The sequence below is a fragment of the Pelobates fuscus genome, chromosome 11, assembly GCF_036172605.1.
Source record: "Pelobates fuscus isolate aPelFus1 chromosome 11, aPelFus1.pri, whole genome shotgun sequence".
In the NCBI taxonomy this organism is placed as follows: domain Eukaryota; kingdom Metazoa; phylum Chordata; class Amphibia; order Anura; family Pelobatidae; genus Pelobates; species Pelobates fuscus.
Genome location: NC_086327.1, coordinates 98033918 through 98052704, shown reverse-complemented (window position 1 = coordinate 98052704; position 18787 = coordinate 98033918). Strand labels below are relative to the sequence as shown.

Below are 18787 nucleotides of genomic sequence, written 5' to 3'. Positions count from 1 at the left end.
TTTTATAATTAAACAGGATGGTGCTAATTATGCCAGAAGATAACTTTGAAAGCAAGAACCAGAATTTTAAATTGAGTTCTATATTTTATAGGAAGCCAATGTAGGGACTGAAAGAAGGATGAGGCATGGGAGGTGTGGTTGGACAGGAAGATGAGCCTCGCCGCCGCATTCATTATGGACGGTAACGGCGCAAGTTGGGAGCACGTAAGACCACTGAGAAGCGGTTTACAGTAGTATAGGCGAGAAAGGACAGTGGAATGGACCAACACCTTAGTCGCATCTGACGTTAAGTAGGGGCGGATGCGCGCAATGTTTTTGAGATTGAAGTGGCAGGATTTGGCGATAGATTGAACATGAGGCTATAAGGAGAGGTCGGAGTCAAAGAGAACACCCAGGCAGCAAGCCTGCGTGGTGGAACTGATGGTAGCACCGTTGACTTGGAGGGAGACAGACACAGGAGCAACAGCACTTGAGGGAGGAAAGACCAGAATTTCAGTTTTGGTCAAGTTTAGTTTAAGGAAGTTGGCAGCCATCTAGTTAGAAAGAGCAGAGAGGCAGTCAGAGACACTAGTCAAGAGGGACGGGGAGAGATCAGGAGAGGAGGTAGATTTGCGAGTCATCTGCATAGAAATGATATTGGAAGCCAAAGGAGCTAATGAGTTTACCAAGGGAGGCAGTATAGGTAGAGAACAGTAGGGGACCAAGGACTTAACCTTGGGGGACATCAACAGAGAGGAGTTGGGGAGAAGAAGCAGAGCCACAGAAAGAAACACTGAAAGAGCGCTGGGAGAGGTAGGAGGAGCACCAGGAGAGAGCAATATCTTGTAGACCGATATTGCGGAGGATGAGAAGAAGCTGTTGATGATCAACAGTGTCAAAAGCTGCAGACAGGTCAAGGAGAATTAGGATAGAGTAGTGACCACGAGATTTTGCAGCGAGTAGATCATTGGATACTTTGGTCAGTGCCGTTTCCACAGAATGCTTAGCGCGGAAACCAGACTAAAGCGGGTCTAGCAGAGAGTTGGACTCGAGGAAGTCTGGCAATCTCACATACACAATTCTTTCCAGGATCTTGGATGCAAAAGGCAGTAGCGACATAGGACGATAGTTGGATGGGGAGTTAGGGTCAAGATTGGGCTTCTTTAGAATTGGGGTTACAGTTGCATGTTTGAAGTGCGATGGAAATATATCAGAGGAGAGAGAGAGATTGAGAATTTTAGTGAGAGGTGGAGAAAGAAAAGAAGACAGAGTAAGTATGAGATGCGAGGGAATTGGATCTAGGGAGCAGGTGGTGGGGCGGGAGGTCTGGAGCAGAGCAGAAACCTCTTCCAATGTAGCAGGTGCGAATGAACATAGAACAGCAGATGGAGTGAAGTTAGGGGAAGTATTGTAAGGGGAAGAAGAAAGATGAAATAAACAGTAGAAGAGAAAATAAAATAAGTTATAACAATACAAAGAAACTTCATAATTTGACAAGTTGTTAGCCTTGCTCAGAGTCTACACATTTCAGCATGTATTTTATGAACATGCTGAACATGCTTAGTGTTAAAGTTTAGGTGAATGTTTTGGTATGAGTATGTGACAAGAGTGTATCAGACGTCAGTGGTGTTTGTTAAACAGGCTAGGTACAAGCTATGAATTAGTATCCTGTTCGGTCGTCTTATAGTATAGGCAATAGTATATCACCTTTAATGTGGTGTCTGGTGTTGCATAGTAGCTTGGTGTATATACCTATAGTGTGTGTTGTTTGAGGAATTTTTGAGGTGGGCCCTTGCAGTGTGATTAATGATGCTATCCCCTGGGTTGCCCCTACAGGTCATGGGGTGTGTGTAAATAGAGGTGTGCAAACTGAAAAAAAAAAAAGATCATGGCACAACACAAGTTAGGTTAAACAGTACATGTCTGCAATGCCCTAGTAGTGTGTGCGGTTAAGATAAAGCTCAACATTTGAAGGCATTTAAAGGAGTCTGCACATTTCAAAGTAACTTATGGTTCGGGCATGACATGCAGGCATAATCATAAACATTTGCGGGGTGAGTTAAGAATAACATGTGCTGGTTAACTGTCAGATGACATGCTTATTGTGTTATTCTCAGGTTTGGTATGACGGTAAGTTGTCAGCTTTACTTGTAGGAGGGGACAGGCTAAGCTACCTGTCAGTGGGATTGGCAAAAGTAGATTACTAAAGAGCTTCTAAATATTCCAGTTTGGCTACTTCAACCTTAAGTTTGAAATTCACTTTGACTTCTCACTTTAGTGTATAAACCTGTAAATATATATGTTTTAGTCAATGTTTGAATTGTGCAGAATATAATAGTTGTGTGTCCATTTCTTGTTCCATTAAGGTACTGATCCACTTTTGAAATAAATGTATCAATATAAATATATAAAAAAAGTAAAATATTAAAATATATATGTATTAAATAGTAATATATACAATGTATAACATGTTATTTTGCTATTTTCTGCTCTAGCTCATTTCAGAATTAAAATCTGAGCTGATGAAAAGAAATGATGTGATCGGTGATTTGAAAACCCAAAATCAAAAATTACAGAAGGAGATTTCAGAATATCAGACGCAAGTGAAGAAACGTGAAGATGAGAGAAATGTGATTCAGAGTAAGGCTGAAGACCTGGAAAGTTCTGAGCAGCATGTGAAAGTGTCTCTGGAATGCCTGCAGTCCAGGGTAAATGCATGGATTTCAGTCTTCCAATCAGTACAGTGTGAATGACAGGGATTTTAAAGTGAAGTCCATATTGCAGACAAATACAGACAATTGGCAAAATTCTCAAAGTCAGATCGGATTTTTTTCATTTTATGTGATGGACTGTAATTCGAACTTCACTTTAACCCCTTAAGACCGGAGGGCGTACTATTAGGCCCTATTTTAAGCGGCTCTAAACGCCGCCGGGCGTAATAGTACGCCCTCCGTTTTTTTTTTTACTTACCGTCCGTCCTCCTGGGGGCCCCCCGGCCATGTGAGAGTGAGGTCCTTGCGAGGACCTCACAATCACATGGCCGGGTTAGCTGGCTGAGGCATTGCCAGCAGGGGGACTAACTGTAATGACAGTTAGTCCCCCTACTGGCTGGAAATAAAATAAAATAAAGTTAATAAGTGTAAAAAAAAAATAATATACTTAGATCATATATATATAGTATATATATGATCTAAGTATATATATACACATATACATACACACACATACACTGTCTAGGTGTATTTTACTATTAATATATATATATAATTATATATATATATATATATATATATATATATATATTAATATCAAATTAAACGTAGACTGATGCTGATTAAATATATATATAATTATTGTTTTATATATATTTATATATAATATAAAAAAATATGTAAATACGTTAAAAAATAAAATTAAAAAAAATAATTAAAAAATATATAGATGTGTGTTATTTCGTTCTAACTGTATTGTGATATTAATATATATATAATTATATCAAAATACACGTAGAACTAAATAATATATATATCTATATACATAAATATATACGTATATATCACTATATATATACCTATAAATAAAAATATTTTGTAAAAATTATATATATATATATATATACATATATATACACATATATATATATATATATATATACATATATTAATTCTACACATATATTTATGTAATATTTTTACATAATTAGGTATCTTAATTAATTACAATTAGCGGGACCTGCCTGACAACCCATGCCGAAAGTAAAGGGAATTTAATTTGCTAGCACTATATTTAACCCTATAACTTTCCAAGACACCATAAAACCTGTACATGGGGTTTACTGTTCTACTCAGGAGACTTCGCTGAACACAAATATAAGTGTTTCAAAACAGTAAAATGTATTACAACGATGATATGACCAGTAAAAGTGACGAAATTTGCATTTTTCACGCACAAACAGAACTTACACGGACGATATTATTGCTGCGATACTTTTTACTGTTTTGAAACACAAATATTTGTGTTCAGCGAAGTCTCCCGAGTACAACAGTACCCCTCATGTACAGGTTTTATGGTGTTTTCAAAAGTTACAGCGTCAAATATAAGGCTTTTGTTTCATTTTTTTCACATTAAAATTCGCCAGATTGGTTACGTTGCCTTTGAGACCCTATGGTAGCCCAAGAATGAAAATTACCCCTATGATGGCATATCATTTGCAATAGTAGACAACCCAAGGTATTGCAAACGGGGTATGTCCAGTCTTTTTTAGTAGCCACTTAATCACAAACACTGGCCAAAATTGGCGTTTTTTGCATTTTTCACACACAAACAAATACTAACGCTAACTTTGGCCAGTGTTTGTGACCAAATGGCTACTAAAAAAGACTGGACATACCCCATTTGCAATACCTTGGATTGTCTACTATTGCAAATGCCATTATGGGTGTAAGTTTTATTCCTGGGCTACTATACAGTCCCAAAGGCAACATAACCAATCTGGTGAATTTCAATTTAAAATGTAACGTGCTATATTTGACCCTGTAACTTCCCAAAACACCATAAAACCTGTACATAGGGGGTACTGTTTTACACGTGAGACTTTGCTGAATACAAATATGTGTATTTTATTGCAGTAAAAGCAAACAGTATTATGACATTGACAGTTAAAATGTAATGTAGAACTAAAAAAATAACAACATTTCTTATTTTCTCCCATTTTTTACATATTAAATTATGTTTCATAGCTAAATATTTGATATTAAATGAAAGCCCTGTTTCCCCTGAATAAAATGATATATAATAAGGGGGTGTGCATTTAATATTAAAGAGGTGAATTACGGTTGGACAGACATATAGCGCATATGCCAGGTTTTGTTTACGTTTTGTTTTGTTCACAACGTGTACATTTGGCTCAGTCCTTAAGGGGTTAAATTCTTAACAAATCAAACTTCATTGCCCAGCCGTAAACAATTGATATTAATTTTTGAAAAAGCTTTGAAACAACTGTTTCATTCAAAAGCTTTTGCTTTGAGTAAGACAGTTGCCTCACTCTGCAGGCTGAAGAAAGCAAGTGCAAATGATTTTTTTCATGGTTACATGCTTCTTCTTTCTAAACCTACTTCAGGGAGACACTGATCTAACCAATCAGTGTTCTATCCCTAGGGATACTGAAAAGTGCATTGGACATGCCTGGCAGATTTACACATGTGAAGTTAGAAGATCTCTTCACCTTGCAACATCCCGACAGGGGGAGAAAAGAGTATGATCAGTGTGATCATGCAGAGCAGGCTTTGGTGGATATATCTTCAAGCAGATTTATTGTATGACACACCGCAATGTTTAAGTTTAAAGGAGCACTTTAGGGTCAGGAACACAAACATGCATTCCTGACCCAAAGGGTTAAAACCACCATCTAGCCACCCTGGTCCCCTCATGCCTCCCTAAATATTGTAAAATCTTACTTGTATTCAAGTCTGGAGCTGCATGCTTTGTCACCGTTTCTTTTAGACCTTCCCACTGCCTACTGACATCATCAGAAGTGGTAGCCTGATCCAATCACAATGCTTCCCCATAGGACTGGCTGAGACTGACAAAGAGGCAGATCAGGGGCAGAGCCAGCACAATTCAAACACAGCCCTGGCCAATCAGCATCTCCTCATAGAGATGAATTGAATCAATGAATCTCTATGAGGAAAGTTAAGTGTCTGCATGCAGAGGGAGGAGACCCTGAATGTTTGGATGCAGTTTAGGCAGCCATGACCCAGGAAGGATCTCTAACAGCCATCAGAGGAGTGGCCAGTGAAGCTATCACTAGGCTGTAATGTAAACACTGCATTTACTCTGAAAAGACAGTGTTTACAGCAAAAAGCCTGAAGGTAATGATTCTACTCACCAGAACAAATCCAATAAGCTGATCTGTTCTGGGGACTATAGTGTCCCTTTAAGTTCTGAATGAAGTGTCTAAAAAGGCTTTCTTACTTGATACTATGAATCAGATAATTAATTCTTTTGTTTCTTTCACTTTCTTAAAACTCAGTTTGAGAGATTCCGGAGTAAAATCATTCAAGCTACATTCAGTGCTCCGGGAGTTAAGTTTCCACATGTTGAAATACCTGATAATGAAGCTCTAGAGGCTATGCAGGTAAGACCGTTTTATTTCTTCTTTATGGATTGCAGGAATTATTTGTCCAGCCACAAGTTCACCCTGTTTTGTGACAGGTGACACAATATAAATGTGTAGTTTAACCACTAGCCGGATCCTCCCAGTACACTTTCCGAATCAAAGTGCATTTGAAATTTAAAGGGACACTTACGACCCCTTTTTTCATTTTACATAAAGTGCAGATTTTAATAGATATTGGCACTTTTATAAATTAACCTTGTTACACCCCCTAGCAGTCACTTGGACTTTTGCAAGTTGTTTTTAGCTATACCCCGAATTAAAAAAATCATAAATAAAATCGTTCCTAATCTAGTAAACAGTGATTTTTATTTTGTGTACCTATTTTATTTGGAAAGTGCAGTGTCCCTTTAAGGATAGCTAAACACAACGCATAGCTGATTTATTCCACTTTGGCTATTTTGACCTAAATTTTACATTTACTTTCAATTCACTTTGAATTCTCACTTTACTCACTTTAGTAAATAACCCTGTATAAACTTAGACCCCTAGCTAACATGGTGGGTATACACTGAGAAGAAACATAATACAAGATATGTACACATTATTGCAGTAAAAAAACTAATAGGGGTAATAAATGCAAAATCTTTAATTAAATGTATTATCATTTGACTTACAACATGTATAGTTACCAATTGTCCCGTTTATGCTGGGACAGTCCCACATGATCTCCTGTCCCACATTTGATTTCCTGTCCCTTCGGTCCAGTCCCGGGACCTCTCCTGTATTCAAAAAAATGTGTCCGTAGTTTATTTTGTGATTGGTACAATATAGTACCAATTTCAAATAGAACTGCCAAACCTGAAGTTAAGATGAATGGTTGCACTTTTTTTTTGCCTGCAGTGTCCCTTTAAGTTGTATATTTAAACAAATTGAGGTTTTAAGTTCCCTCCAATGGCCATGAGAGGGTATGGTTAGAGTTGGACCCACCTAAGAGGTCTGCCTTGAAGGTGCAGGTGGGCATAGCCTCTCATGGCCATTGGAGGTAACTAAAAATCTCCATTTGTTTAAATACACATAGGGATTTGGGAAAGAGCACAGGTAACTTTTTTTCTTTGGTTTTTACTGTATGTATTTGGGCTGATGTGTACAATTGTCGTTGCTGCCACCCAGGAGTGATGGGAGTTTGAGCGCAGGACTTTTTTTTTGTATTCCCTTTAAGTTGTACATTGAATTATAGGTACTATGAATTTGGCATTCATTAGGTTTGCTAAGCCTTTTAGAACATATTTTCTTTAATTTGAAGTCTAGCTTTCAGATTTTATGATGCACACAGATTGATATATTTTTTCTTCTTTTTTTTTTGTCTGATAGAGAATAATTACAGAACGGTCAGACTACCACCAGCAGCTGAAGCAAAAAGGAGTAAAAGTGCCTCCACTACACAGCTTGGAAACCATTACTAAACAGTTGCCATCAACTCCACGAAAAAATAAATGAACTACAAAAAGACTTTATTTAATGATGTATACATTATCAAGTATATTGAACACTGTCTATATTACAAGTCATGGTTAGAATTGTCAGCACAGTCAGATTGTTCTCCGGGGCAGAGGCGGCTCTAGACTTTATGAGGCCTTAGGCGAAACGCAAACATGAGGCCCCACTAACAAAAAAGTGTCACATATACACATTGATGCACTGTCTACCTGTGTATGTGCCTGAGAGTGTGTCTGACAGAGAGTATCCTTGTGTGTGAATGTATGTCTCTGTGAGCATGTGGTAGCTGCTTGAAGTGTGTTGTGTGTGTATAGGGGGTGATGGTGAGAGGGAGAGACGGGTGATGGTGAGAGGGGGGTGATGGTGAGAGGGAGAGGGGAGGGTGAGAGGGAGGGTGATGGTGAGAGGGGGTGCGATGGTGAGAGGGGGAGGGGGTGCGATGGTGAGAGGGGGAAGGGGTGCGATGGTGAGAGGGAGAGGGGGTGCGATGGTGAGAGGGTGCGATGGTGCGAGGGAGAGGGGGTGCGATGGTGAGAGGGAGAGGGGGTGCGATGGTGAGAGGGAGAGGGGGTGCGATGGTGAGAGGGAGAGGGGGGGTGATGGTAATGTGAGAGAGGGGGGTAATGTGAGAGTGAGGGGGGTGCGATGGTGAGAGGGGGTGCGATGGTGAGAGGGAGCGATGGTGAGAGGGAGAAGGGGTGATGGTAATGTGAGAGGGAGGGGGTGATGGTAATGTGAGAGGGAGGGGGTGATGGTAATGTGAGAGGGAGGGGGGTGATGGTAATGTGAGAAGGAGGGGGGTGATGGTAATGTGAGAAGGAGGGGGGTGATGCTAATGTGAGAGTGAGGTAATGTGAGAGGGGGGGGTGATGGTAATGTGAGAGGGAGGGGGGTGATGGTAATGTGAGAAGGAGGGGGGTGATGGTAATGTGAGAGGGAGGGGGTGATGCTAATGTGAGAGGGAGGGGGGTGATGCTAATGTGAGAGTGAGGTAATGTGAGAGGGGGGTAATGTGAGAGTGAGGGGGGTAATGTGAGAGTGAGGGGATAATGTGAGAGTGAGGGGATAATGTGAGAGTGAGGGGATAATGTGAGAGTGAGGGGATAATGTGAGAGTGAGGGGATAATGTGAGAGTGAGAGGGGGGTAATGTGAGAGTGAGAGGGGGGTAATGTGAGAGTGAGAGGGGGGTAATGTGAGAGTGAGGGGGGTAATGTGAGAGTAAGGGGGGTAATGTGAAAGTGAGGGGGGTAATGTGAAAGTGAGGGGGGTAATGTGAGAGTGAGGGGGGTAATGTGAGAGTGAGAGGGGGGTAATGTGAGAGGGGGGTAATGTGAGAGTGAGGGGGGTAATGTGAGAGTGAGGGGGTAATGTGAGAGTGAGGGGGTAATGTGAAAGTGAGGGGGGTAATGTGGGAGTGAGGGTAATGTGAGAGTGAGGGTAATGTGAGAGTGAGGGTAATGTGAGAGTGAGGGTAATGTGAGAGTGAGGGTAATGTGAGAGTGAGGGGGGTAATGTGAGAGTGAGAGGGGCTAATGTGAGAGTGAGAGGGGCTAATGTGAGAGGGGGTAATGTGAGAGTGAGAGGGGGTGATGTTAGAAGGAGGGGGTGATGGTGAGTGGGGTGAGGCTGAGGGTGGTGACGGAGGGTTATGCTGAGGATGGTGAGGGGGTGATGCTGAGGGTGATGAGAGGGTGATGCTGAGGGTGGTGGGGGGTGATGCTGAGGGTGGTGAGGGTAGTGATGCTGAGGGTGGTGAGGGTAGTGATGCTGAGGGTGGTGAGGCTGAGGGTGGTGGGGGTGGTGAGGCTGAGGGTGGTGGGGGTGGTGAGGCTGAGGGTGGTGGTGAGGCGGAGGGTGGTGGTGAGGCTGAGGGTGGTGGGGGTGGTGAGGCTGGTGAGGGGTGGTTAGGCTGAGGGGGGTGGGGGGATAAAGCTGAGGGTGGTGGGGGGTGGTGATGATGAGGGTGGTGGGGGGTGGTGATGATGAGGGTGGTGGGGGGTGATGATGAGGGTGGTGGGGGTGGTGATGCTGAGGGGGGTGATGATGCTGAGGGTGGTGAGGGGGGTGATGCTGAGGGTGGTGAGGGTGGTGATGCTGGGGGTGGTGAGGCTGAGGGTGGTGGGGGGTGAGGCTGATGGTGGTGGGGGGTGGTGAGGCTGAGGGTGGTGATGGCGGGGGTGATGATGCTGAGGGGGGTGATGCTGAGGGTGGTGAGGGGGGTGATGCTGGGGGTGGTCAGAGGAGATGATGGGGGTGGGGGGGGGTGATGGTGAGGGTGGTGGGGGGTCATGGTGAGGGTGGGGGGGTGAGGCTGAGGGTGGTGAGGCTGAGGGTGGTGGGGGGTGATGGTGAGGGTGGTGGAGGTGAGGGTGGTGGGTGATGAGGCTGAGGGTGGTGGGTGATGAGGCTGAGGGTGGTGGGGGTGATGGTGAGGGGGTGGGGGGTAAGGCTGAGGGTGGTAGGGGGTGATGGTGAGGCTGAGGGTGGTGGGGGGTGATGGTGGTGGGGGGTAAGGCTGAGGGTGGTGGGGGGTGATGGTGAGGGTGGTGGGGGGTGATGGGGAGGGAGAGCCTACCTTTCCCTGGTGGTCCAGTGGGCTCCCTGGTGGTCCGATGGCCACTGCTTCCGGTCTGCAGCTCCTCAGAGCTGCAGACTGTGTAGTCTCGCGAGATTTCAGAGCGTTGCCGTGGTAACCCGCGGCAACGCTCTGATTGGCCAATTCTCGCGAGTCACATGGTCTGCAGCTCTGCACACTGCGGAGCTGCAGACCAGTGTCTGCGATGGTGGCCGGGCAGCCAGGAGGGGCCTCGCACCCGGCGGCATACCGGGCAAGCCGCCGGGCCCACTCCTGGTGTCAGGTCCTCGGTCAGTGACCGAGGACCTGACACACTCTCCCCTCAGGCGGTTTAGGCGGCCGCGAGGCCCCAGCCAGCGCGAGGCCTTAGGCGGCCGCCTAAACCGCCTAATTAGAGAGCCGCCTCTGCGTCCGGGGCATCAACGTTCAGACAATTAGAGCAAACTTCTCAATAGGAATTCTGTACATTCCACCCTTTTGGGTTATTTAGTTTGGTCCATATATACTCCCTATTGCAAAACTTGCATGGGCATGCCAATTGATCTTACTACTTTACCCCACAATTTACTCCTTATAATTATTTCTGAATTCCTGGGGACAGGGGGCCATTTAACAGGTATCTCCCAGGTATTAAAAGGATCATCCCCTACTCCCACTCTTATTTAACCTTCATCTCAGACCCTAGGAAATAGGGAAATGAGCAGGTGTACAACGAGGGACTTTTTTTTATATGTATAAAACTAAACAAATAATATTTTTGCTAATAAATAATGAATTTAGAAGAAAATAATGTAATTTGTTTCGTTATGCGTCAAAGGTATAACATTTTTACCCAAGAGTTCTGTGTAGATTGTGAAGTGCTGCATAATAATTAAGTTGAAATATATCGTTATGCTATTCACAACTCCTTGAGCTCTAAATGAATGGTATCGGGGTACTTCAGGGTTATTTTAAGGGCCTCTCGCATCAACGAAATGAGATATATTCTCTTCACTGAACTGAATGGATTGGATTATTTATGTGTTGTGTCAAGAATGAAACTTTTATTTTCATATTTCTGTTTTGCAATTTTGGAGCCTGATCTTTTGGGCAAAAGATGACATTGTTTGAGTTAAACGAAAATAGAGGATGATGATAAGTAAAAGTAAAAGTTGTTTTCTGCCTTTATTTAAATTAAAGCTTCAAGAACCTGGCACGTCTTATTGTATTCTTCATTATTTTAGTTCCTGACCATGGGGTGGAGGTGGGGGCAACCATTGTTCAATATATTTGTCTAATTTGGCACGGAATGTGGGTCACGGAGTTGGGTCCTAATTGCTAATGGGTTGCTAATTCACAGCCACATACTTTGATGGAACCTGAGCCGTGTTCATTTCCATGCTAACTGGAGCTGTCAGTAAATCGTAAACATCAATTCTGTTCATTTAATACAATAAAGTTCATTAACTACATAATATAATAAAATATATGCAGTTATTCGTTAACATGAGAATGGTCAGGAATTCTGAATCATTTGAAAGTGAATTTGAAATCTAAGACCAGAATAAATGACCTGGAAGCAGAGATGACTTGGAGAATTTTTCCACTTGAACTTGAAATTCACATTGACTTACTATCAATTCTTATTTAATGGATAACCCTGTTGGTGTCAGGCCAGGCTCTATTCAGCAGAAAGAGAGTCTTCTGATTGAATCATACTATTCAGTCTAATATAAATCTGGTATTATGTCTTATTATATTATTAGTAATATGTATTAATAATAATTAATAGTGGTTAATTTATTCATAGCCAAAAAACTAGCTAGCATCTTCTAAAGTAGAATGATTGACAAGAAGCACCATTTGGTCCTATTTTTGAGAGATGGCCTGCCAAGGAAAGTGCACATACATGCCTAGCCATTCTGGAGATTATTTCTTTAATTTTCAGTCCATATCATCAGTAGCACATACCTACCAACAGTCCAAGGTTAGTTAAAAAAGTTACAAATTTGAGCTAGACAGAAAGCCGTAAAAGGGAATCATCAAAGACACTCACGCTGGGCAGAGAAATTTCAGGGCATTGACACCATGACAGAGGATATCAGAAGCCATGATTGACGTTTGCTAGAGTGTTTATAAGTTAGTCTGGCATAAAAAAGTATCACACAAACCTATGTGTGTGCTCTGTATACTTAACATGGCTCTATACCTCCTGGGAGTGAGAGGGAAATCTCTCTCATTGGTGTCTATGAAACAGCCAATGTTCCAAACAGTTACACGCACCAACTGCTACTAGACATGAAAAAGCGGCATGACGTGGGTTGAGCCCCTACTGGCACCCCAAATTCAGGATTCTCAATTCATAAGCAATGGAAACAGACAATACAGAGGTGAGCTACACTGCAAATACATAAATATTTCTTTCTGCTATTTTAATCAAGAAAATGTATGTAGCCAAAACATGCATCACATGTATCTGAACTTCAAGTTATAAAACAAAAAGCAGTTGAACCAGCAGCCCTTATTCATAAAATGACAATGTTTAGGCCTCATGCAAGGCCTATGTAGAGTGAACCTGACAAAGACCTGATTTGAGACTGAAATGTCATAATTTTATGTGTTTGCTACAGTAAATGATAGCTGGGACTAAGGAGTGCTGGGCTGTTGTGTTTGGTGTTGTTTTTTTAATTATGGTTTTGACGGTCTGAGGTTTCACACACCATAAAAGGACTGTAGTAAGTGAATGCTCACCCTTCATTTCTTTTATAGACAGTATGACATTAAAGCAACACTGCAACCACCATAAGCACTACAGTCTGTTGTAGGGGTTATGATACCAGAAATGCCCTGGTGTCTTAACAGGGTAAGTAGTCAACTCATTTGCAAATGGTTTGACAACTCAACTGTGGTCTGCTGGGCACTGGTTGCCCCCTCTCTTGAAGCCAGAAACTTCTGCAAGGAACTTCCGTTCACTCTACTGATCTAAGCCCTACTGTTCATTGCCAACTTCGTGTCTGAGTGCATCAGCTAAGCGCTCTCAGCCAAGGAGCTAAGCCCTGAACTGCTGGCTGCAGTTTGACTACTTGCCCCGGGAGAACTCCAGGAAACTCATGGCACCACTAGCACTATAGCAGTCTTTAGTAGTTGTGTTGCTGGGATTGTTCCTTTAAATAAAATTGAGCAAGGCTTTGAATAGACTAACAATCAGATGTTAGAGCCAAAAATGAGAACCCATTTTGATGTCACCAGACCCAGGGTGGCTTCAAAACTTCATAAAAATATAAGCTGATAAGTGTGGATTGAGGATCATTCTCCAGGAATTTATGTAATGTCACCTTAATAAATATTCAGCTGAATGTCTGCTGTAGTCTGTCTTTCACTTCTATGGTGAACTTTTGATATTTTTCATGTGTTCATTTCTGGAACGAGCAGAGTTTGCTAACTGAATGCAATGCAGATGAAGAAATTAGTGAGAGTGAAGATGCCAGTCATTTATGTAACTCGATTCCAGACCACCCAGATGTAACTTACAGCAAAGAAGATCAAGTTAAGGCGTTACAACATGAACTAGAAAGCCTGATAAGGGTCCATGAGATAAGTAAAGGTATCATCATAGGCGTGTACCATACATTGCATTAGGGTGTTCACAGCATTGATGGGGAGCAGGACCAGTCAAGGAGATACACAGATGCCTACGGCCGGGTGCCACTCAACTTTGTTGAGAGGTCCTATTCGATAGTCGGCATTAGACAAGACAGAAACATTTGCCCCTCTCATTGTGACCCAGTGTTTGTCAATTTGGTTATTATTGTTAGCATTTATATAGTGTCAGAATAGCCCGCATAACTTTACAATCATGCAGTGGATGTAAGGTTATACCCCACTCATTTTTTCCTTTTCTTTTCTCCTTTCCATCACATTTCTTTTAAACATATCTTTTTGTGGGTGGTGGTTTACTGACACGACTACACCTCAAAACCAATCATAGCCTTCATGATTTTCATAGCCTTTGAAATACTATCCGGATAATATGAGTTTACTGATTGGCAGTGGGACAGAGTACAGTCAGCAATTCAGCTCACACACTCCTTACCCATTAGCTGTGCATACTGCCTACCTTCCAATTAGGAAGACATTTTCTGAAAAAGGGAGGTGTGGCCCAGGGGGTGGAGCTTTGCTGCAGAAAGCAGCACAATGTAGAGCCTGGAGTTTTTCTTTAACTTGGATAATGTTTTACATTTTAATTGTGCAATATAATTCATTTGGCCAGTGGGACCTTTGCTTTGGCATCAGTAAATTGAGGTTTTTGAGTGCTTTATTTATATGTTTTTATTCAGTATGGTAACATATATATATATATATATATATATATATATATATAAAAATAAAAATAAGATAGCACTCCCAGGACTTGTAAATCAAAAGGTAAAACTTAACTTTTAATAAGCTTGAAAAAGATCGACATTTCAGTCTGTTAACCACAGACTTTCATCAGGACTAATACACACACTGTAAAAACACATATATATACAAATATACATATTAGCAATCAACTTACCCACCACCGAGATAATTGCATCTCCCTGTCAGCTCAGTCCGGGTTTCCCGCGGGTTCCGCCGACGTCAATGCGTGCGTCAAAATGACGTCATTGCGTAGCGCCGGCGTCATTACCGCAACACGTGACCACCCGTCCGGCAGCATCATGGGGAGGCTGTTACCATGGAGAAAAGCTCCATGGTAACAACTAAAAACAAAAACACAAATGACTGAAGAGGCAGTAGAAATATAGAATTAAATAACATTGCATATGGGAAACCCACAATGTAGCATCTGACCCTATAAACTAGGGAGATTTAGGAGTTTAGACATTATTAATACATTACTGTGAAGAACGCTATATTGGAAATATCTCCTGAGGGGCAGCACACATAGGTGCCAAAATATATGAGGAATAAACTATTTGTAGAACGTTAAATACAATAAAGAAATAAGTAAATATGTCCTTGGGAATAATACACAAGTAGGAGCAAATATACAGCCACCAATGGTATCCCTAAATCATGTAACAACCCAACACAACAACTCAAACAAGTAAGCAAGTAGGAAGGTATACCAGACCTAGCGAGGATGATTCAAACTTTTTTACCATCATCTATGAGGTGTCAAGGGAATGTGCCTATCCCACCGGGTGGGCAACATTAACCCATATTCATCTCATCCGGTCACCAAAGTATATCTGATCATCGGCCTTAAGGTATATTTATCATATCACCAGTTAAAGTCCAACATATTAAGAGACAGTAATGGATACAACAGAGGATAACACATGTGGTGATTCCACCAACAAAGTGGATACCCATGCCATCGTTCTATCTGTACTGGTAGCCACCGAAACAAAAAAAACAAAAAAAAAAAAAAAGGGAAAAAGAATAACCATCCTCAAAACTGAATATACATGGAGGTAGCTTAACCCCAAGGGTGAGCCCCCATCTCCTATGTCAGTATCCGTCAGGTTATGTATAATTCAAATCACAAAAAAACAGATAATGAATATTTTTCATTTAGTCCATGAGGATGAACTGTTTGTAGAGTCCTTATCCAGAACAACTCTCGTTGTAGGAGCATCTTTTTGCGGTCACCACCCCTCCTAGGCACAGGGACATGGTCGATAGCCATTAGCTTCATAGATGGCAGAGTATGACCTAGTTCAAGAAAGTGCTTCGCTACCGGTAACTCCGACTTGTGGTCCCTATATGCTGTTCTAATGCTGGACCTATGGTTCCGGATACGTTCCCTCAATGGTAAATCCGTTTTCCCAATATACGTTAAGCCACAAGGGCACGTCAGCTTATAAATCACGAAGTCACTGGTGCACGTTAATCGGTGTTGAATGCGGAAACTTGTTCCTGTATGAGGATGTGTGAACCGCAAAAAGATGCTCCTGCAACGAGAGTTGTTCTGGATAAGGACTCTACAAACAGTTCATCCTCATGGACTAAATGAAAAATATTCATTATCTGTTTTTTTGTGATTTGAATTATACATAACCTGACGGATACTGACATAGGAGATGGGGGCTCACCCTTGGGGTTAAGCTACCTCCCTGTATATTCAGTTTTGAGGATGGTTATTCTTTTTCCCTTTTTTTTTGTTTCGGTGGCTACCAGTACAGATAGAACGATGGCATGGGTGTCCACTTTGTTGGTGGAATCACCACATGTGTTATCCTCTGTTGTATCCATTACTGTCTCTTAATATGTTGGACTTTAACTGGTGATATGATAAATATACCTTAAGGCCGATGATCAGATATACTTTGGTGACCGGATGAGATGAATATGGGTTAATGTTGCCCACCCGGTGGGATAGGCACATTCCCTTGACACCTCATAGATGATGGTAAAAAAGTTTGAATCATCCTCGCTAGGTCTGGTATACCTTCCTACTTGCTTACTTGTTTGAGTTGTTGTGTTGGGTTGTTACATGATTTAGGGATACCATTGGTGGCTGTATATTTGCTCCTACTTGTGTATTATTCCCAAGGACATATTTACTTATTTCTTTATTGTATTTAACGTTCTACAAATAGTTTATTCCTCATATATTTTGGCACCTATGTGTGCTGCCCCTCAGGAGATATTTCCAATATAGCGTTCTTCACAGTAATGTATTAATAATGTCTAAACTCCTAAATCTCCCTAGTTTATAGGGTCAGATGCTACATTGTGGGTTTCCCATATGCAATGTTATTTAATTCTATATTTCTACTGCCTCTTCAGTCATTTGTGTTTTTGTTTTTAGTTGTTACCATGGAGCTTTTCTCCATGGTAACAGCCTCCCCATGATGCTGCCGGACGGGTGGTCACGTGTTGCGGTAATGACGCCGGCGCTACGCAATGACGTCATTTTGACGCACGCATTGACGTCGGCGGAACCCGCGGGAAACCCGGACTGAGCTGACAGGGAGATGCAATTATCTCGGTGGTGGGTAAGTTGATTGCTAATATGTATATTTGTATATATATGTGTTTTTACAGTGTGTGTATTAGTCCTGATGAAAGTCTGTGGTTAACAGACTGAAACGTCGATCTTTTTCAAGCTTATTAAAAGTTAAGTTTTACCTTTTGATTTACAAGTCCTGGGAGTGCTATCTTATTTTTATTTTTTGTATTTTGCTGGACAAGCACCGGGCTAATATACTCTGTGAGTGGAGTGCAGGATTATTTTTCTTGTTATATATATATATATATATATATATATACATATATATATATATATATATAGAAAAAATGATAATTTAGGCACTCACCCCTGCAAGTTACTTCAGTATATCTTGCCTTTGGTGCATCCAGCGTCCGGATTTATATCAAGCGATAAAGTGGAGCACTCCAAAAGGACTTTTCAATCGTGTATTTATTGATACAAAAAACGCTTACATTAAATCATCTGTTTCGACGTTTCGACCCCTCAGGGTCTTTATCAAGAACAATTTGCAAGTGACAAAAACAACATTTATATACAAGTGAAGATAATTGACTCACCAATCTCTAGTGTGTGTGGCCGCCCGTCCGAACCCGGAAGTGTCACGGAGACCCACGTGGTTTCCCTAGCGTGCGTCAGTGCGTGCAACGTGGTTGCTATGCGATAGACTATGCTCAGTGCGGTCATGTGATTACTGTGACCAGAAGGTTCAGAATAACAGTCTGAAACGTGTATAAAATATGTGGTCTCTGGAAAGGAGATCTACATAGTGATAGGTATGCCGGAGGGGAAACCTCAGGGTTAATGAAGTAAATAAATCATTATGAGACATAAGACCCGAAAGGGTCAGAGTGCGATTAGTGCTGAAAAACACTGAAAACCGTGTGGTGAAGAATACCAACACCCAAGTGAATGCATACAATAACATACATCCAGGGGCGTACCTAGAGCATATGGCACCCGGGGCGGGTCCTAGTTTTGGCACCCCCCCCCGCACTTTAAAATGTACAAAACACCCACAATTTTTTTTAATGTATGTAGCATTGAGCAGTGCTTCCATGTTTCAATGTAAGCATGCTTTTGTATGGAGTAAGTGTGAGTGAATGAATGGGTGTGTTTGTATGTAGTGTTGGCATTTTAATGCAGGCATGCTTTTGTGTGTAGTGTTGGCGAGATGCAGTGGTGTGGTTATATATAATGGTGATGTTTTAATACAGAGGTGTGTTTGTATGTAGTGTTTGCACTGGAATGCAGGGATGTGTTTGTGTGTAGTGTTGGCAAGATGCTGAGATGTGGGATTGCCATATTTAAGGACACCAAATAAGGGAGCTATCTGCTAAACAGCACCCTAATTTGGTATCTTTACATATGGAATCTCACATAAGGGCACCAATTTAGGGAATTCTCTACTAAATAGCTAAAAGATCTACATTTTAAAAGCCTTTTTCTTAATTTTAATATTTAGGTTGTTTAGTAGATAACTCACTTATTTGTTATCCTTATGTGGGATTGACATATTTAAGGACACCAAATTAGGGAGCTATCTACTAAACATATACACAACCACAGATATACACACGCATTTAGTTATTAAGAGGTCCAACCAACCTCCCTACCTTACTCTGGGAGTGACAAGCGGTTGCTGCTGGGATCTCT

At 41.7% G+C, this 18787-nt stretch overlaps 2 protein-coding genes across 3 annotated transcripts in view; both read left to right on the top strand.

The window, feature by feature from the left end:
* LOC134576709 (coiled-coil domain-containing protein 27-like) overlaps nt 1-7700 on the top strand; it is a 55080-nt gene extending 47380 nt beyond the window's left edge. The window contains exons 11-13 of the mRNA XM_063435423.1: nt 2475-2687; nt 6011-6115; nt 7469-7700. Of these exons, the coding sequence (XP_063291493.1) occupies nt 2475-2687; nt 6011-6115; nt 7469-7594 (444 nt within the window). The 3' untranslated portion in view covers nt 7595-7700. The remainder of the gene's footprint in view (nt 1-2474; nt 2688-6010; nt 6116-7468) is intronic.
* Nucleotides 7701-12433: 4733 nt separating this feature from the next.
* Nucleotides 12434-18787, top strand: part of LOC134577563 (coiled-coil domain-containing protein 27-like) — a 31057-nt gene continuing 24703 nt past the window's right edge. Inside the window, exons 1-2 of one of the 2 annotated variants that reach the window (XM_063436363.1) lie at nt 12445-12539; nt 13582-13753. In XM_063436363.1, the coding sequence (XP_063292433.1) occupies nt 12519-12539; nt 13582-13753 (193 nt within the window). In that variant the 5' untranslated portion in view covers nt 12445-12518. Of the gene's footprint in view, nt 12540-13581; nt 13754-18787 lie in introns of both variants that reach the window. The other variant, XM_063436364.1, reaches the window with a different exon arrangement.